The sequence below is a fragment of the Diadema antillarum genome, unplaced genomic scaffold (assembly GCF_040938485.1).
Source record: "Diadema antillarum isolate AM-2024a unplaced genomic scaffold, OU_Dant_1.0 scf00000202, whole genome shotgun sequence".
In the NCBI taxonomy this organism is placed as follows: Eukaryota; Metazoa; Echinodermata; class Echinoidea; order Diadematoida; family Diadematidae; genus Diadema; species Diadema antillarum.
Window position 1 is genome coordinate 998,301 of NW_027271091.1, and position 21,640 is coordinate 1,019,940.

The 21,640-nt window shown below is 38.4% G+C and overlaps 1 protein-coding gene across 1 annotated transcript in view; it reads left to right on the plus strand.

The window, feature by feature from the left end:
• LOC139723906 (pleckstrin homology domain-containing family H member 2-like) overlaps window positions 1-21,372 on the plus strand; it is a 106,459-nt gene extending 85,087 nt beyond the window's left edge. Inside the window, exons 13-26 of the mRNA XM_071635110.1 lie at window positions 969-1,141; window positions 2,923-3,102; window positions 3,563-3,793; window positions 4,452-4,631; window positions 5,362-5,492; window positions 6,235-6,412; window positions 7,130-7,285; window positions 8,441-8,538; window positions 9,287-9,428; window positions 11,102-11,250; window positions 11,929-12,058; window positions 16,847-16,924; window positions 18,603-18,746; window positions 20,155-21,372. Coding sequence (XP_071491211.1) covers window positions 969-1,141; window positions 2,923-3,102; window positions 3,563-3,793; window positions 4,452-4,631; window positions 5,362-5,492; window positions 6,235-6,412; window positions 7,130-7,285; window positions 8,441-8,538; window positions 9,287-9,428; window positions 11,102-11,250; window positions 11,929-12,058; window positions 16,847-16,924; window positions 18,603-18,746; window positions 20,155-20,388 — 2,204 coding nt within the window. The 3' untranslated portion in view covers window positions 20,389-21,372. The remainder of the gene's footprint in view (window positions 1-968; window positions 1,142-2,922; window positions 3,103-3,562; window positions 3,794-4,451; window positions 4,632-5,361; window positions 5,493-6,234; window positions 6,413-7,129; window positions 7,286-8,440; window positions 8,539-9,286; window positions 9,429-11,101; window positions 11,251-11,928; window positions 12,059-16,846; window positions 16,925-18,602; window positions 18,747-20,154) is intronic.
• Window positions 21,373-21,640: the final 268 nt, after the last annotated feature.

A 21,640-nucleotide genomic window follows, 5' to 3' on the forward strand; every position in this document is an offset into this window, starting at 1 on the left:
CCCATAGACACAAGCCCGATTATACTCGGGACTCGTCCTCAACGGGTTAATACCTTTGAACTGGTACTGGTCGAAATTCTAGAAGTGATGACGTAAATCAGATGGGCTTGCTCTGAGATAAACTCGCTACCTGTGGTAAAAACCAAGGGAAGTGTCTGTGATACTATGCCATAGCTGTGTATTTCTGTTCTAGTAGCACAGTTTTGTTAGAAGTAAAAGAGAGCATTTCTTTCTTCTCTTTGTCTTCAAGCAAGGCATAGTGTAAGTCGAACTTTTAACATCAAAGCATTGTCTATAGGCCAGTAATTTATGATTGTATTTAAACTTTACTAACATTTCCTCTCCGGAGGGAGAATCCATGGCAATCCCATAGCTTGTTCAATTCAGGCTTGTCTGGAGCTTTACTGACATAGCAACAGCTGTCAGACGAGAACCATCTGAAATAGAAGTACCAACTGATTCATTTGCTGTTAAAATGCTGGGCCCAGAATCATACATTCATGAGTTAGGAAATGTTGATATGTTTGTTTCTTCAAATTGAATTGCCCTCCCCCTCAGTAGTCAAAAAGTCAATGATAAGCATTCATGCACATATACTGTAAATGTGGAAATTTCGCGGTGTGGAAATTTCACACAAACAGATACAGTACTAGCGCAAAAATTAAAGCATGCGAATATTTTTGCTTGCCATGTATTCCATCAGTTAATGTCTTGATTCCATGGAATAAAAAAATATGCAAAATTAATCTTTCCTGACCAAGCGCAAAAAATTACTCACATGAAAATATCCACTTTTACAGTATATCCAAATATATTTTTGAGAACAGACAGTGTTCAAAAAACAGTTGGAAACAGCTGATGAGAGAGGAAGCCGGAATTATCCAGGGGTAAAATGATGACTACAATAATGCCATCAAAATCCCTTCATTGCCTCATGGTTTTTGGATATGTGTGTGTTTTGGCTGCAGTGATTGACAGGGTGCTAGAGAAGTACCGGAAGCCCAGCGAGCTGCCCCTGGCCCTGCCCCCAGGGGTCACCATGCAGGGCTGGGTCACCAAGGTCAAACTGGGCAACTCCAAGAGGTGCTGGTGTGTGCTGGCCGACAGGAACCTGAAATACTACAAGGCAGAGAAGGAGAAGGTAGTAACGATGTTTGACACTCTGTACTCACCTGTTCACCAGAGCTGCCAAGTCTATCTGATCATGCAGGATACTTCCTGAAAACTTATAGACCGATTCGGGTTCGTTGAGAGCAGCAGACAATTTGTGGCACTGGGCGCAGCCATAAGCTCATTTTGAGGTGTCTTAGCCAACCCCCCCTCCTCTCCCCCACCCCACGGGCAACATGTTTATCGCGCACTTGTAACAAAGGTTCGCGCACTAAGCAAGCATTCGCGCACTCAGTACAAGACGCCTATTGGCTAAAACGACCATGCATCAGTTTTTCATTCCACGCGCGGAAGGGGGTGGGGGAGAGGGGAGGGGGGGGTCGGCTAAGACACCGCGTTAATGGCGCTGCCCATGCCAAAAATACACATAGCGCGTCACAGAATCGGTCTATACAGTCAAACCACCTGCCATAAATAACCACTAAAAAGACTCCCCTCCCCCCCCCCCCCAAAAAAAAAAAAAGCCATATTAAAGACCATGTCTACACCTTGCCACCTCTTGATGTCCACTTTTTTTTTTGGTCTTCCTTGTGTGACTGCTATAGACAGGTTTGACTGTATATCGCTTCATATCCTGAAAAGAAAATATAAAAGTCTTCTTGATATGGGAATTTTTTAAAGTTCATTAGGCTTTTTTTGGATAGTTTTCTAGTGATGTGGTGTAAGCCTGATATCACTGTTTGTTGCCATCAAAGAAGTCAAATACCTTGTTCAGCACTTCATAGTCACAAAGGAAGTTGTATCTTTTGAAAATGCTCATGTGGTAGTATGAATATTTGTATGTAGATAGACAGATAAATTGGTGGAGAAATATAGATAGAGAGCTGTAGAAATATATAAATAGGTTAGCAGATGGAGAGGTAGATAGACAAATAGATGAATAGAAAGTACAACAAAGAGAAATGTGGACAAAGAGATAGAAAGATTGACAAATAGGTAGATAAGTGAATAAATAGACTGATATGTGGAGAGAGAGAGATAAGTAGACATATGTGACTGTGCACCTCAAAACGAAACATAAAGTCGCACACACTGATTTTGCATGAGGACTGAAAATAAGTGAAATGGGTCAACCTAGCCGAATTTGACTTTTTAATATTTTCTAAAAGAGCGGGTCTTCTTTTACATTATGCTAAAATTTGGTATCGTAAAACGGGCAGGAAAGTGTGTTTTAAAGCAGTTTATCTCGAACATTTTTGGTAGAATAGTGTGATTAGGTGTGTCTTTAGAATCCCTTTTTCATTTCTGAAAAACCTTGTCCACACTCTTCGCTTTCAACTCTAATAACTTTTGAAAGAATAGTGCTACTGCTTTGAAAGTTGGCACTGATTATGGACAGAATGTGTTAATGAGGCATGCTTAATGTCAGTTTAATCTGATAATCTCTTCATTGTTGTTACTCTGGTGGTTTACTTCCTGTTTTTTGTCCCATTCATCGCACAGCCAGCACGGTTTGGTAAAGATTAAGCGCTTGAATAGACACTGTACTTCAGAGCCTCTTTTCTCAGTTCACACTTTTCTGAGTTTGTGCTTTCTTTCCAATATTTAGATAGGTTAGGAGTGTCCATTTGATTTGAGTTATACATCATTTTAAAGCTTAAGGTCTGCTCTTTCAGAATATGGTCTTAACTAAAAATTGATGTCTGGCGACTTTTTGTTTGTTTTGAGGTGCAGAGTCACATATTCTGTGTCAAGCTGAGAACAAAGAATAGATTTGCAATAATATGCGATGTCTTTGCTTTACTGCTGTAGTCTGCACTTGGCACCATAGACATGAGAGAAGCTTCCGTAGCTGAGGTGGACCAGTCGGCCGTGTCGGATGACGAAGGAGATGACAGGTCGGAGCCCACCAAGTTCACCCTCTCCATCATCTCCAAGAAGCCAGAGAAGCAGAGCACCACTTTCCTCAACTTCACCTCACAGGAGGAAAAGGTAAGGGAAGTATACCATTTTTACAGATATCTAAATTGCTGTGATATGATATCTATTTCCGATAGATGTCATAATCCCAAAACTTTGAAGAGTGTACAGATGGAAACGGCAACATGTATTATTCAGTGTATTCTGTTTACCAAGCAGAGAAGTTACTGTCAGTTTTAAGGGTTTCTTTCTTTTTCTTTTTTCTTAATCGGATATCCATGGTTTGATCTTTGCCAAAATCTAAAAGGAAGAGCAGTGATTTGATGGGTTTTTCATGACCTACTGCTCATTTTCATAATTTCTACTTCCAGTGGCACATCTTAGCTCCACTCCCTCAGACAGACTAACAAAGAAACACACCTAAAGACATATGAACATATACATAGAAAATGAAACTTAATGAGCAGTGCTTTTTTCTGTAAACAAAAAACTAACAAAACCTCTTTCCTCCCCCCCCCCCCCCTTCTCCAAGGACTCCTGGTTATACCACCTCATGGTTGCCAGTGGCGGGAGTGGTGGCAACTCTCCGGATGGTGGCACAGAGTTCGAGAGCATCGTCAAGAAGCTGATGGGCACGGACAGCCCCCTGGCCAGCCCCCTCTGGAAGCACCCCGCCATGGTCTTCTCCAAAGAGAGCCGCGACCGCCCCCTGACGACCCTCCTGTCGGACGCCCTCAGTCGGGAGGCGGTCAAGTTTAGCAAGGTAACCCAGTTTTCAAACATGTGCTGCGGCAAAGTCAAGAGGAAATTTGGGTATTGTTGGCTAAACAATGATAAAGGATGAGAAGCTTCTATGATTTTTGAAAAACAGGAGAAATCAGTTGTTGCTTGAAATATTAGCTGGAATTTTAAATGTTGATGACAACTGCAGGAGATTTAGTGTTGCTTTCTCCCTTCAAGGAAGGATTAGCCACGAAATTTTGACAATTTTTATTTTAAACCAATCTTTACAATGAATAAATGGTATTTTACTGGGTATGTGCTCTGATCACATGATGCAAAATGACACATTCATACTGTTATACAACTGAGAACTACACTACTACAATTCCATGTGGGTTTTTTTTTCAATAAGACGGTATCATGTGCATTCAAAAATGTATTTAGGTATCCTTTTGCATGCCATTATATAGGATTATACTTCTTGATATATTTTGATATATATTTATAATAGTTTTGTTCTCAGAATTTTCAAAAGTCAAATTTTATACATTTTGGGTTTTTTTAGGTGCAGAAATCAAGTCAAATAAATATGAATTCTTCCAGAGATGAAGAATTTTTGTGTATTTGACTTTTTTTTTTTAAATTCCTCAGGCATTTGCTCTCTCTTATGTTCATGCTTATTCTTTCTTTGCCCACAGACATGTAATCTATTTATCAGTGCCTCCCTGGACATGCCTGCAGTCGACTATCACGTCAACCTGGCCCAGAATGCATTGCAGACGGGCCTGTCACACACGGAGCTCCAGAACGAGATGTACTGTCAGGTGATCAAGCAGACCAACCACAGCTCAGCATTGCCTTCAGCGGTAAGTTGTCATGTGTTTCAGAAATGCCACCTGTTACTTTTTTTTTATTTGCTGTATTTCATACCATTTTCCCCAAGATACTGCAGGTTTCATGGATAATACTGCTTTTCTCAAATTGTAGTACTGCATAATGTCTTTTGTAGGAGATGATATTTAAAATATGGAAAAGTCTCATGATTAAGTTTCAAACCATTATTTTGGACTTTTTCTTTTTGTTTGTTTGTGTGTTTGGTTGGTTGGTTGGTTGGTTGGTTGGTTGGTTGGTTGGTTGGTTGGTTTTATTTCTGCATTTTCCAACGTTATATTTCAAAGTAACATCACTGAGGATTTTTTTTTTCAACATTAATGACAACAGAAAACAATGTAAACAGAACTTGCAAATTTGTCTTGAATGAAGACAAATCAGATGTCAAAGAAAAGAAATATTCAGGTGCAAGTTTCTTCAATTTGTCTCCCTCTACAAATTAAATTCGTTAAGATCACAACTTTAATTTGTAGAGGGAGACCAATTGAAGAAACTCACACCTGAACCTTCACCCCTCAGAATATATCTTTCCTCCATTTAAAAGAAATATTTGCAAAGGGAAAAATGCAGCAGACCACACATCATAAGTGTGTGCTTGAAATGCTTTTATTAAAAAAAGATTAGAGAATTTGATTTTGGATTTATCATTCTTTCGCCCTCCCCACCTCTTCCCATCCCATTCAGAGTGGAGAGGAAAGTCCTCGGACCAGGGACCAGCGGTCAGTGGGTGGCGAGCACACGGTCAGCCAAGCCTGGCAGCTCCTGGCCATGATGTGTCAACTCTTCCTCCCCTCCCACCAGTTCATGTGGCTCCTCCGCAGACACCTGGAGAGATTCGCAGACACCAAGTAAGTCCTCTTCACTGTGCTCCTCTTAGGTATTAAAATGTGCAGGGATACACCAAAGGGGGCAGAACACCAGAAATACAAAGTATATGCAATGTTTATGTTTTTTTTTTTGGGGGGGGGGGGAATGAGGGTAGAAGAAGGAAGGAAAAAACTACAGTCATTTGAGTCAGATTATACTGCCAAGATGTGGTCATGTAGTAATAATGGCTTTTAACAGGAGGAGGTGCCATTATTGAACTATTTTGGGAGAGATAATGATTTATGATATTTTCAGTGAACACAGCAGTATAAATGTTGATATTATTGCCTAGTCTTGCATCCATGTTCTTGCATCTGTTATCCTCATTTTATGAATTCATGTAACCCTATGTCTGGTTGTCTTTTTTGGGGGTCTCTTTTTTTTTTGGTATATTTTTTATCTGATTACAATAAGCCTGTCACTTTTCAGTATGATTGATAGAATTCAGTTTGAAGTTAGCTTGAATGTAGAGTGGAATTCATTGTGAGAGTTGGAAGATTTGTTGAAATGCATTCGCATTACAGGTAATAACAAAGATCATTTGTGATTATAAAAAAAAAAAAAAACTTGTGAAATATGGCATCCCAGTGATTCATTGATGCTTTATGTGCCACAGGGACTTTGAAAAATGTGTACGATGCTGTGGGGTTTTCTGTGCCAATCAACACTCCAAGCACCCATAGAGTTAATCCAGTCAAGCACTGATGCTCTTCCTCTTCCCAGGACAGAGATAGGGAAGTACGCCATCTTCTGCCAGCGGTCAGTGGAGCGGACCAATAGGAACGGCAAGAGGGAGGCCAGACCATCTCGTCTGGAGGTCCTGTCCATTGTCCAGAGGCATCCGTACTATCACTCCAAACCAATCAGCATTCCAGTCCACTTTGCAAATGACACGTACCAGGTGAAGCTCCCTCCACCCCCCCCCCCCCCTTATCTTGGCCATCTGTAATATTTCTTATACTACATGTGTATGTGCCATATATTTAGCGGGTCAAATTTTTCGCAAATCATGACTTCCCGACAATTTTGCAAGTGGTTAAGTTAGCAGTTGTGGAGTACAGTACTAAATGGAAAAACGTGTCCGTGCATGTCACATTCATGTTGGAATCAGAGTTAATATTCTTGCGTATTTTTAAATTTGCGAATAGCACTAGATTCGGGATATTAGTGAAAATAAAAACCTCGCAAAATATTCAGCGTATACAGTAGTTAGTTAAGAGAAAGGAGGTTCATTGATAGTTACTGCTTGGGAAATGTGAAATACATCACAAATACTAGAGCTCAATTCCTTTCAAGTTTATCAATTGGATGGAAATGAGTTTTTAAAAAATTAAGGTTTATATTGATTGAGAGTTTTCTTGACAAATCATGCATTTTTGTTTGGAGTTAATCAATGATTGCCACCTATGAACTTTGTTACATTAATTTTGTCTCCTTGTGCTGTGAATTGATTTTATGCTGATATTTTGCTGTAACGTATTGTATTAACGTCAGGTATTGCATGCATAAAAAAACAGAAGTAAAGTCCTTCCTTGAATAAGGAAGCAAACCAACCAAGAAAAAAAAGAAGGTGCAAGGTATTGATCATCTTTCTGTACATTGCCTCATCTCGCGTTAGGTTGTTGGCTTTGATAGTTCGATGACGGTGAAGGAATTCCTGCGTCAGTTGAACCATCACAGCGGCATGAGGACAGAGGAGGACTCTGGTTTCGCTCTCTTTGCTGACGATCCTAGCAGCAGGCAACTCAAGCACTGCCTACCGACCAATGTCAAGGTAAGAACTCTTCCCAGTATTGCTCCCTGTCCCTTGGATAGGACATTAAATGGAGGTCCAGCGTGTGAGTAAACCACAACTCACGCATGTAAAAGATCCCGCTTCATTTATTCGTTGCAAAGAGCAGGGTGCTAACTCAGTGAAGTGGTCCCCTACCCACCCACACAAGAAAACTGGTGAATGATGACAGCCCCTCGTGGTGTGCCCTAGGTGACTAGCAATAGTCAGCAAAAGATATCAACCAGGCACATTGTGCCATACACTTGAATGAATTAATAGTGCTCTGTCAGCAAATTGATTTTGCTATTTAAGAAAATGTGATAATGTAGAAAGGTGTCAAAACATGATGTCCATGGATTTTGCAATTTGCAAATTTAAGCCATTGTTTTCATCTTTGTCGACATATTTAGTGGAAAGCTTTGGTCAATTATGGCTGAACTATTTCATAAACATGCAGCAAGGTCCTGCTGCATTTGAAGAATGTTTTCATGTAAATCGTAGATGGTAATGAAGTATTTCCTAATTTTATATTAGGAAATGGAAACTTTTTTGTGAGATAAAATTTAGCTTGTAACTAGAGAAAACATATTCGGCTTATTAATGCAGTGTACAGAAAAGAGCATCTAGCTTATTTCGTTGTTTGTTTATCAGAAAAGTTGATCCACTTCAATGTTAATTTTAGTCATTTCCTGTGAGAAAATCATGAAAAAAAAAAGAAGATATTTGCCATCCAGGTGAAAATCAAACAAGTCATTTACATTCATGATTCAGATGTAATACATAGAAAATAATAAAATTGCTTAGTCATGCATTACGTAATTCACTCAAGATATTGATAAGAACGAAATGATTTAGAATAGATATCTAGATATTTCTGACACATATAAATGGTAATATTGAAGAGAGATTAAAAGATGAAGGATAGAAGAAGAAAGGATGCCACTGAGAAAAGAAAATGGTAGAGAAAAGAGGAAGAATAGAGAGGGGAAGAGAAAAAGAAGAAGGAAGGAAAGGAGAAAAAAAAGAGAGAGGGAAGAGAAAGACAATATTCATAGTTATTCATGTATTTCACAAAGAAAACAAAAGAAAAGAAAAGGAGAGAAGAGAAAGTGAAGGAACTAACGGATGAAAAATGGTCTTCCCTCTCTGGGCCAGATCTGTGACGTCGTGTCCAAGTGGGAGCAGGCAGCGAAGGAGTCCAAGGCAGGCAAGAAGGATGGATCGAGACTTATCAGACTCACGTACCGACACCGGTCAGTTGAATCCCTTGGTCCAGACTGCCATGGACCTCAGCATAGCTCTCATAAACCTTCTCAACAACAGTTTGTAATTAACAATGATTGGCAGTTAGTTGTCTCTCTACCAGCTGGCTACCAACCAGTGAGCTGGGAGAATTATTGGTCAGTTGCCAGTGGCATCTGTGTGGAATTTGAGTTGCAAATAATTACAAGACCTGTTGAAGTTTGAGTTGTTTACATTTCTGTTTTATTCCAATGAAGTGTATAATGAAGGTTGTAGGCAGCATTATGAAACAAGGTCCTCGAAGGTTTCAATATGAATTCATAGAGCTATAAAGCTCTATTGTAAAATGGATAGAGAAAAAGAGCTGATATTTTATGCATCTATTTAGTTTGTAGTTTCCTATGGCAGTCAAAGCATATTTCAAAATGTCCAATATGATGAAAGTTAGAGATGAGAAGCTTTTGCAAAAGTCTAGTTTTAGCTTTAGTATTAGTGGCAGTTTTTGTGTGCAAACATTGAAAAGATGTTTTTTATGCCCTATCAATCAATCAGTGATTGATCCATATTCATCAAAGTTCATGGTGTTCAGTGTGGAATGTGGCGTGTATTTGTAAGGTATTGTAAAAACATTGTCCTCTGAATGGCATTGTGTGAAAGATTGCATGTTTTTGTATTCATATCAGACACGAGCTGCCATGCTACAAGCTTTGATTTGTATTCATGCTAGAATGTTTGTCTCATCACAAAACTTTTCCGTAGGGAGTACCATCGTCATGGTTGCCAGAATGAGACGGACAGGGAACGTCTGCTGCTGGCGTACCAGGTCAACGCCGACCTCGTGGCCGGCAGGTTTCCTGTTAGCAAGGAGATGGCAGTAGAGCTGGCATCGCTCATGGCTCAGGTACGTCTGTCGTGTGACCACTTTTTTCTTCTCGAACCATCAGTAATACCAGTGGTAGTGAGCCCTCTTGTGTCAGTGTGTAGACGTTTTGGCAGCATTCATAGTCATCTTCAAGCTACATTGAAAAATAACAACAACAGAATCCAAAACACTGTCTGAGTAGCGTTATACTTGAAGCAGTATGTACAATATTTGATACACTTTGAAGTTTTGTCTGCTGGGCTTGCAATGGGGCAAAACCTGCATCAGTGAGTGTTATGTTTTGTAGTGCTGTAGTAATACCTTGTGAAGGCAAACTTTTCCAAGATCAGTCTTTAACCTGTTGAGGACGAGTCCCGAGTATACTCGGGCAAGGGTCTATGGAAAATGCGTGTTGTAGCAAAATCGAACTGTCCTCAACTTGTTAACCAGCTGTGAAGACAACTTACTGCTTACTTCTCATGACTGTGACATGCTAAAGGTCTTTGACATTACATGTTGTCTTCTTTTGCTCAATATATGATGGATGAAAGAATAACCACTGCATTATTTCCCATGAGTGGGACCGCTTGGAAATTGTTAACCTGATTTCATTTTCCAAGTTGCTGTGGAGTATGGTAGCCCTACTACATATCGACCACCCTTTTTTAAACCGACCGCGTAATATTGGCGCACAAAACGCTTAGTACGCACTTCACTGCGCGCAAAGCACATAAAAATGGATTGGCTTTGACTGTCGATGAGGATGGTGTGGGAAAACGTGAAAATTCACTGTTTATTAATGGTTTTAATCAAGGACAAAATTGCGAATTAATATTTTCACCGAATCATGATGTAATGTCTATGGAAGTTTGTAAAAAGCTTCGTACAACACGGTGTTCAATACAACTCGGTTTGCGTGCATTGTCAATGCAAAAACAGCGGTCGATCTCAATAAGGAGCGTTACCGCGGGGAGCTGAAACGAGGCCACGCAAGTTCAACGGCGATATTTTTGCACTGAAACTTCGAATCGAAAAGGGAACAACGGCATTTGATAGTACTGGATTTTCTCAATCACGTAGGTCAAGTTTTTTACGTGAATTTCAGTGTTAAATATTCTTATCAAGCAAATAAACATTAGGCGGTCGATGAGTAGTAGGTCCAACCCTACTGCACTAGTAGTCTTCTCACAACATCATGATGATGGTCTGCTGTATTGATTTCTCCTTTTTTTTCACATTCGACTACCGCATGCATTAAAAGGTTGCTTTGAATATATATGTATTAGGGACAATGTTGTTATGAAATTGACAATTCATGTATTAATATCTATGTTTTTACTCTCTTTTTTTTGGCATACTATGTATCAATTTGTATGGATTCGTCAATGTTCTAGGAGAAAAATAATGCAGAAATAAACCAAACCAAACCAGACAACAGAGGTAGGCTTGGGGTTCTGCTCAAAGTCTTGTTTTTGCTAGTACCCCTTAGTATTACAGCTGTCTCAGGAATATCTGACAAACAGATGAGATTCCCAGACTTCCTACTTTAATCCTCTCACCTGGTTACGGTCAGATGAAGGTGATGATGATGATGATCAACAGCATTTTTATAGCCCCATATATCTGTTGTAGAAACATTCAAAGGCACAGATCGAGTGTGATTATGATTAGAACCTCTACTCTCTTCCTCTTGGCTCGGTCCTGACGACTAGATTGACCACGGGGACTGCAAATGTGCATCCACATCCGACCTTGGTTCGACCGGTGGGTCCACCAGCTCACTCTCCTCCCAGAGCGCAGACTCCGTCCTGGAGAGGTTCTACCCAGTCAGGTACCAGCCGGCCGCAGAAAACGAAAGAAGGTGAGAGGTGGGCCACCCATATTTGGAAGGGGTGGGGGAAGGGTGGGAGAGAATGATGAAAGATGTGAAAGGTCTCATCTGCCTGACTTCTAAACTGACCAGAAGTTTTGCTTTGTCTGGCATCACGAAAGTTTTTGCCCAACAATCTCTTGTCAAACTGTTCACATCTTCTGCTGTGAGAAGTCTCAGAATTTGTATTAAAGTATCCATTTATTTGGATTGAGTGGATAATGCATAATCCTGTAATCACAGGTATTCTGTTCGATATTTCTCACACAATCATAATTGTCATACAAGGGATAATGGTTTGACATGTTGAAAACATAGGGTCACAATTATTTTAGTTCTGTCCGTGGTATACAATAAAGGTTAGAGTATACCTTGCAATCAAGTATTCAAAGCTGATCAGCAGAATATTTTCAAAGTAAAATCAAAGCAAATTTGCAAGTGCTTTGCTGGGAACTTTATTTTGTGGATCGCATCAATGGGATTTATGGAATAAGAGCATAGTATAGTTACATTCAGAAGACATAAAATTGCCAAAATTTAATCCATATTTTTTTAAATGTCTTGATCTTTCAAGTGCTTTTGTCATTTCTTCTTTCAGGTGATCCTGTTGTAATGTGGAGTGTTTGAATGCTTCTTTTCTTCTAACGCTTACCCTTTGCTTACCCACAGAAAACTGAAGCAGAAAATCTGCGAGAAGTGGCTGGAACTGCGAGGTCGCAGCCAGACGGAGTGTGTGCGTATCTACCTCACTGTGCTCCGGAAGTGGAAACACTTCGGGGCCTACGTCATTCCCGCCACTGTGAGTCTCACCTTTGGCTCTTTTCTCAACATTGAGGTAGGGTGTTTTCTTGTTTGTTTGATGCTCCCTTTCTGACCCTTTTTTTTTTTTTTTGCCTCGCTGACTGACATCCGGCATCGCAGCATCTTGCGGGAAATGTTCAAGCGGCGTAGATAGAGGGCTCCCCGTACGCTGACACCTGCGGGGCTACCATGGTGACTGCTTGGCTTCGGGAGAATAGTTGCAGAGAATGCCGTTTGTAACCATGCTCCATTTTAACACACTTATGTTTAAAGAGAAACTCACTCCACGTCCAAATTTTCATGTGATGGCTACAGTAAAGTCTAACGGGCAAAACAGTAAAAGTCACCAGAATCTAACCGGACTAAAAATAAAGACTGTTTAGTTCCATATGTCTTTATGATTCAGTGATGTTGACCATTAAATACAAATTGGCCATTTTATCTTTGTCAGTTACTTTGTACTTCAAAAAATCATTTCTGAACTGATTTTGGCTTTAGTTTAGCAAGTATACTGTAAGATAAAGTCATCACAGTTTAATCATGACAACTTAATGGTGTACTTACATAGAAGGATTTAGTATTTTTTTTTGGTGAAATTTATTTCATGACTTTGTAAATCATTTTTAGAAAGGATATTGAGTGAAGATTTGTGTGCAAGTGAGATGAACACTCAAGAGGGCTTCACTTCAGTCCTCATCTAATTTTCTTAATGTATGACTACTGTGTTCCTTTTTCTCAGAACATGAGAAACTTTGAAACATCCAGATATGTCCTGTTTATTGGCCAGTTTGGATCAAACTGTAAAGAAATGTCTTTTTGATCGACCTCACACTTCCCCCCTCAAATGGTAATGGGCATAAAGTGGAGTTTCCCTTTAAATATCATACTCTGTCATTCAATTTCCATGTAACATACTAATATCTCCCTTTACTTTTTCATTCGCATACATGTAACTCAAAGCTGTGTATTTATGATGGCTACTTATTGTCATTGTATTTCTCTAAAGAACATCATATTGGAATGATATTTTTACCAATTTAATGGTGCCAGTTTCCTTGTATATTCGTATGCATGGATATTTTTCCTCTGAGGACGTGGTAACAGGATATTCCATTAACCCAAATATGACTCGATGCAATTTAATACTTAGAATGCACTCAATAGTTCCAGCTATGTTTGGCAAGCATGCTCTTTTTCAGGGAAAAGTGCATGTTATAAAGGTATGCATAAATTTGAATATCTTAGTAAACTGGTCTATTGCAGCTGTGTTTTGATAAAAGGGCCTAGTAAGGGTGAAAATCTTTAATGTCGGTTTTTGCCAGTCACTGTTTTGAAGGCCCAGATGTTTTTCAGCCAATTCTTATAAACATGCTTCTTTTTTTTAAAGATATTTTGCGCTATCTCCTTGTACCCTTGTAGCATTTTATTTCTTTTTTTAAAAATCTTGATTGGGCATGAAGAAGCATCTGTAGATACAGCCCTGAATTTACACAAATAGAGTGTTGAAAGATATGGCAGAAGGGCGTATCTCTAGATACAAGGACAAATATCAGCAAAATGACATTTCAGATTATGGCTTCTTTATATGTTTCCATTGTCTGCTGGGGATTTTGGTCATATACAGATGTTTTGAACAGTCTGTTAGTGTCACTCTAGTGCCTGCATTAAAGACCATGTCCCCATCAGTTATAAATGAGCTGCACTTACCTGTCCCCAAAGCAAATACATCTCAGTAATTACTGAAGCCACAAACAATTCTAATGGTATCTATCTAGTGGATTTGTGTCCAGAAATAGGCCAAAGTGCCTATATGCTGTATTCTAATTTGCGTCAGTTGCCCTTTCAAAGGTTGTGCCATTTAGGGCTCTATTTGTCAGTGAGTCTTTAATGATTGAGTGATGTTTTCTATACTGCTGAATTGCCCTTTTGCAATACTAGTAGTTGTAGCAAAAGGAATATGTGAACATCTATTTCATATTGAACAGATGTTTTCTTGAGTATCAGTAAGAAAAAAAGATTGGACATAAAAAGTTTATGACAAACAAGAAGTGTTTTGGTTAAGTATGGTAGAGTAAGATATTGAAAATGATTCATCAATGATTCTTTGAGACTAAGGGGAGATGGAATTTGAATCAAATTCTAGCTAAGGAAATGGATGGCTGCTATATTGTGCCTACTATCTGCTAATTCTTTGTCTAATCCACCCATGCTAATTCTTTGTCTAATCCACCTATGCAGTAAAAAGATTTGTAGCAAGGGAATTCTTTTCTGCCCATTTCAAACATGAAAATGCATCCTATGGTAATTTTTTTCAAATTACGAAACTGTCAAACTGTCAAATGTATATATCTGTCGATGCGTAAGAAAAATAGAAAATAAAAATGAAATAAATGAAATCAGACAAAAGATGGCTTTGTCTGACTTTCATCAAGGAAAGAAAACAGACTAGCATGATGTTGTTTTGGAGACCTCCTTTGCAACATATTTTCTCATTAACTTCGCCTGTGGTTCAGTAATATTTCTTCCATTTTTCCACGTATGGCCTGTCACCGTGAAAACCAAAGTCACCAGAAATTCATTTTCTGATGCCAGTATGACAAAATCTCTGGATTTGAAGCTTTGTGATGAAACATGACCAGCCCTGCTTCACTTCCAAATTTTCATTTCAGGAATAGTGAGAAAGCAGGGTGGCAGACAAACGGAGTTTTTGAGAAAATTGACTGTGATGTGAAGTTGCAGTTGAGCACAAAGTATGTCCATTTAAAACAGCAGGGTAACAAATTTCAAATCCCTACAAATTCTCTAAGGTGGATGAGAAAAAGTTCAGATGTGACACTTTTGAATTTTTGACACATTTAAAAACTTCTAATATATTGCCAGAGTCGGCTTGCAGTTTTTCCGACTTTGATGCCTGGGACTGTATGTCTGGGTTGTCGTGGTGATGGGTCACATGTGCAGTTTGAGATCCTAACTTGCATTTTCCATCTTGCTTTTCCAGCATGAGTCTGCCTTGTTTCATTGATGTACTAACTGCATAGATTATTTATTAATTGAATATGAATATAACTCTCTCACCCTGCTGCAACCCATTATATTTGACAAGATGTAATAGTGCAGTATGAATCTCAATATGTTCTTAATAAGTCACAGAAAACATGACAATATTGTGAGAAACTGAAGGAAATAAAGCTAATCTTCTGTCTCACAAAGCGAGGTAACAAAAAAATGGTTACGACGTTTCGGCCACAAAATCTGCTAGCCTTCATCTGGCAAAGTAGACTGAGCACTGCAGTGCATGCCTATTTATAGTGCTAGTGAGAAACCCATACTATTGTGAGAAACCTTTTACAGCATGAATATGAAATATGTAAAAACGGGGGGGGGGGGGGGGGGGCATGAAATATGTGAATGTCATCCCACATCATTAAAAGCCAAATGCATGTCATCATGCACTTTGAACTCTTGTTGCTAGGGTACATGTGGTACTGTTTCTGAAGTACTTGCATGGCGAGGGAATTGATATGGTTGTTTTAAGTACCTCTGCAAATGTCATGTTGACATAGGGGTCAGTGAAGGTTACAGATTTCAACTGAAAAATCACACCACTGGTAAATTTGCAAGATCTCATTGATACATATCCATGCCTTGTCATGAATGATAGTCTAAACATCTTTTGCTTGATTAAGATACTATGATAGTAAGTGACAATTTTTAAAGTAATTACAACATTGGCAATGACCAATCAGCTTATAGTATTTCATTGTCTTATCATAGTGAGAATCTTTTGTTTTAAGATGTTTATTAGCATGCAGTTTTTCTTCCAAGATGTTAAATTACAATTACTCTTTTCCTTTTTCTTTTAAGACCACTCTTTGATAATGTCTATGGCATGTGTTTAATTCATTACTTTGAATATTTTAAAGCAAAACCTATACTAAGTAATTTTGACTGTCGACATAGATTCTGATATCTTCTGAGACTTTCATGTCAGTCAGACCTATAAAATCTGTGATGTCACATTTCTTAAACTTGGAATATTCTTCAGCGCTAAATCTCGAATATCTATGGAATGCTCATCTATCAGGCTTGTCATGTTAGGAACTGCTTATTGCTTTAATACCATTCATGCGCCATGTACCAGTAAAATACTTACCACTTGTGCTGATGATGTGTGTGAAGGCTGTCCACATTTTGCGTAACTTCCAGAGATGATTGGCTTTCTAAGTCTCCTTCCTTCCGTCTGGAATTTCAACAAATTATCTAGCCGGAATAAGGGATTTGAATTCCAAATCATCAAAGTTGTTATGATTTAAGTGGTTTACTAGTCAAAATAAGAGGTTGAAATCAAATATTTATTAGCACTCAGGATGCTACTTGCAATGAAGTCGTATACATGATTTAAAAAAAAATCAAAGACAAATTCTTCACTTTCTGACTTTGTGTTTGATTGAATACTACCCCTGCACCTTTGAAACTAGAGATTCTGATTTGTAGTGAAACTTGCGGAGTGCAAGCATTATTGGATAAAATGTTTAACCCACAATATCAAGCTTGATCCAGATTTTATGATAAGGGTGACTGGAAGTGCTTGGATAGTGATGATTGTGAGATCTTTGCGACAGGGCAGGAAAGGCATCGAACCAGACTGTATTATCATAATTGTGAAATGGAATTGTCTATAAATTATGTAAATGTTGAATTAGTGTACACTGAGATGATACGGTGTTAAAGCGAGTAGGCAAGTTTAATAAGATATTTATAAATATTTCCTTGATTTTTCTTTCAGTGCAAGTATGGCAAGCAGGAACGAGTGTGGCTTACTGTCAATGAGAGTGGTCTGAGTATATTGGACTTCAATTCACTTGTGAGTATAATATCGTGTCACATATTATTTACCTAGGGTGCTGGAGGTATTATTTTTAAATGTTTTACTTTAACCCTAACCCCTCAACATACTGTATACGCCATATATTTCGCGGGTCTAAATTTTCGTGAATTGGGAATTCCCGACGATTTCGCGAGCGGTTAAATTCGCGATTGTGGAGTCCTGTACTGAACGGAGAAGCATACATGCATAAGCACCATTCACATCGGGATCAGAGTCAATATTTTCGCGTGTCTTTAATTTCGGGAATAGCACCTGACTCGCGAAATTCGCGAAAATAAAAACTTCGCGAAATATTCGGCGTATAGAGTAAACTGCAACTTATCATTCATAACTTCTGAAATGGAAAATGTTTGTTTACGTTTTTCTTTTGTCTTTACTCATCACATGAAATAACAGGACCTTATGCATATAATTTGCATAAATTATGGTGTGCATAATAATGCTATTTTAGATTTGTAGAGCTTGTTAATCTTTTTGTGTTACATTACATTACATTTGCCTACATAACGTGTACTTAATTAGTAATACGCATATTCATTAGTTACTGATTTGCATAAGTGTATCATATCATTCAAACATGAAAAAACATAATTTGGCAATGAATACCTTCTTTTTTACATATAATGACCTTGGACAGGGATTTCTAGACTATATAATGGACACTCAAGTATGAAAAACAAACAAATTTTTCCAAAAAAGGCATATTTGCATAATTGATTAAGAATATCAGTAAAAAAGAGAGTAATGATATTAATTTTACTATGCATTCATGTACAAAACATAATGAACTATGTGTACACCAAATTTGGTTGCAATCAGACAATCAACAGCCCCCCCCCCCCAGTTTTTTCCACCTCCAAAATACTCCAGTCTTTTTAGGATTAAAGAGGAATTTTAATACATTATTCATATTTCCTACACAAGTGATTCAATATGCTTTCTGGTATACATGTATCTCACCATGTGAAAAATATGTTGTACAATATCATGCCATGATATAATCTCTGCCTTCTAGGTTGATCTGAAATCTCTTATTAAAAAAAAAAGAGAATGGAAGTAATTACAAATAATTTAAAACAAAAATTGTACAAGGAAATGGTAGGTAGGTGATATGGATCATAATGTCTTCGAATTTCTAGCTTTTGGTATTTTTGACTGTACTTTTAACTGTTGTTGCTGGTACTCACTGATCAAGTGCAATCTATCTCTGGATGCAAAAATCAAGTTAAAAAACCCAACAGGATGCCAGAAGATCTGAAAAATGATGCCATTGAAAGTTGAGTTTGCTTAATAATATATGAAGAGTTTGTTTGCAAAAACAGATAAGTCCATATTTGCCTAATGGAGATATTTGCGATCAAAGGTCAAGAAAAATAAAGAGAATAATGAGAAATTTTTGCTTCTTTTGACCATAACTTCAAAAGTGTACCTTTATATGTAGTGACCAATATATCATTTTAAAGGTATTATTTTGTACTTTATGACAGGAACCATACTTCAAAATCTTCAATAATGGACTTATCGGTTTTTGCAAACAAACTCTTCAATATATATATATATATGTATATATATATATATATATATATATATATATATATATATATATACACATACATATATATATGTGTATGTATTTCTTTCTTTGTTTTTCCAGGAGGACAAGGTTTCGTATCCTCTGGCGTCCATTGTTACATTTGGTGGTTGCCGTGACGACTTCATGCTGGTAGTGAGGAAGCAGACGGAAGACGATGCAGACTTCACGACGGACAAGCTCATGTTCGACATGACCAAAGCAAAGGTGATATATCATCGAGATCCTTGACAAACTTCATTTTTGTTTGTCCTCTTCATGGCTACCTAACACTCCTGGAAGAATTTGATGCATGGTGGACCTGAATTCACCAATATTATGCCTCTCACTGTGGGAACTTCCCAGGAATACTTCAGTTTTGTCTTGTTTCTCATCCTAATGTTTTTACCCAAGAAGTTTTTAAAATATAAATGTAGACATACGTAAATTTGTAACAGGGTTCCTGCAGTCATGGAAAATCTGGAACAGTCATGGTATTTTAAAAATGTTTTTCCAGGCCTTGAAAAGTCATGGAAAATGCAGAATTATGAATATATCCTGGAAAAGTCATGGAAATTGATAAATTTGTATATCATTTGCCTTTTAGGGATTTTCGTTTATGCAATGTTATTATGTTTTTGAAAAAAACATTTCATCAAATAAGGTCAGACCAACTCATCCACCACAGACAGTATAGTGAGGTATACACACCACACTTTACGTGGATACAATTTATCTAATTAATGTCCATTTATTGAACATCACCCCCTCTAGGTCTTTGTAAGGTTTATCCGAAAAAGGGTCCTGAATATCGAAAATTTTACATGGAGAAGTCCTGGAATTTAATTTTGTTAAAGTTGCAGGAACCCTGGTAGAAATGCATTTACTTTACAATTGCATGGACTTTATTGAACTAAATGATCTTTAGGTCTGTAACAATGCACATTGAGGTATTTCTTGAGTTAGCTTGAAATTCAATGCAGGTGGTGGTGATGGAACCTTCGTTATAGCAAAAGCTTTGTTTCTTATCATTCTATTCAAAAAGATAAAGCCTTTTGTGAAAAGAGAACATATCTGCATAGAATCAGCTTGTATTTCTCATGTCGCTCATCATTGGAAGCTTTGTGTGTGATTGGTTGACAATGGAGACTCTTCTTTCTTTAACTATGCCAGTAAATCTGATTTATTGATAGGGTGTAAGGTCATATGTAGTGAGCGCATTCAAGAGTTCTTGGGATCCCCAAAGATTTGTATGAATTTTGAAATACACCTCTTGATGGTCAGACATATTTCTTGTGATGAGATTTTAAAGTGATCAAGTATTGAACAACCATGAGGCAGCAAAGTGGCAGATAATCGACCCAATATTCAGGAAAAGAATAGACATGTGAAGTTAGACATATACTTTATTTCTGCATTTCAGCCAGTCAGATGACAAATTTTTTCAGTATCTTTTCAATGTCATTGCTATGGAAGAGATATTGACTTCAGGGAAATCTCATAAGATTGCCTCTACTGATCTTCAGGCAGTCGATGTTTCTTTATTAATACACTTGATTCCCAAGGTTCCTTCTGTCACCATGACCCAACTTACAGCAATGGATTTTGCCATTCTCAATATTGCACCACCTCACAGGTGTCCCAGCTGACACAGCTAATAGCACACTTCATCCGGACGACGGTGCACCAGAAGGGGCTCGCGCCGCTGCCACTGGCAGACGAGAGACACCGGAAGCCTCCCCAGCCGAAACAGACGTCGAGCACCAAGTCGACGAAGACAGCGGCTACCGTGACCACCGCTGCGACGTCATCCCTGAAGGCCAAGGAAGTAAAAGATGGAGCTGCTGTCGGCAGTAGTCGAGCGGTTTGAGAGCCCCTTGGACACGTATTAGTAGGGTGTGCACCCATCTCATCCCTCCCCCTCCTCCACCTCCTCCTCCTCCTCCTCCACCACCACCTCCTCCTCCAACATCCTTCATGATGATGGTCACAAGCACCCCTGTCTGCCGTGTGAGTAGAATCGTGAGCATCAGTAGACGAGAACTTGGATAGCAGGGATGGGATGTCATCTCCTCTTCATCTGCCATTTTAATAAGTGGATGATAGTTCAACCTGTTGATCCTTTGACATCAATTCTTGGCTGACGCCACCCCAGTTATCACTGCACCTCTCCTTGACGCAACATCGGAGAATTCTCAGTGTCACTTTCCAATGTCTACCCCCCACTTCATGCACCGTGATGATGTCATAGAGAGCACAGTATGCAATTGAGATTGTGATCATATTTTCTTACCATCCTCTAGTGAACATTATAGATTTGTATTAATCTTTGCTGTGGTATGGCATTGTGAATGGATACCACAACATGTTGGAGCTCTAGCATAAATTTGCAAAATCATCCCATAAGATTTACTGAAAGTAACCTAACAGTTGTCTACATGGGATTAAAAAAAAATATGATACCGATAGTAAAAAGCTGAGGTTTGTATGAAATTAGTTGAAATACAAATTTTCAACCATGAGAGCATAGGCAGTGTTACAATTTTCACGAAAAAGGGAATCATTTGACTAGGAGTGTGCAGTACTACATTCATATTGCTTTCAGGAACATTTTACACTATAGTTTAAGCAAAGGTGGTCCATAAATCCCCTGGACTGAAAATAGGTTTATGATTAGCAAATGAAGCAGATATGAGATAGTTTTTCAGGAAATCCATTGGAGGTACCAAAATTAACTCAGTTTTTAAGACTCGTCCTCCTTTATGGTGTTATTGGAAATATGTGAGCTGTCCAGATGGTCATCCAAATTCATCAAAATTGCTTCATTTGCTGATAAATGTCTGTGAACTAAGTGATCAAGTCGTCCATCCATTTAGTCATCAATCAATCAATCAATCAATCAATCAATCAATCAATCAATCAATCAATCAGTTAGTCAAGATCAAGTGATTAATGAAGTGATTACTCATCCATTCATGTAGAAGTCAATCAGGTGGATAATCAATTTGATTCGATGAGATGGCGTCAATCAGTCAGCATCGACTCTTCCACCAACCTCTTTGCAGTCTGGGTAATCCCATTGCTATTCTCAACCATCTTCCAGTGTTCCTCTTGAAACATAT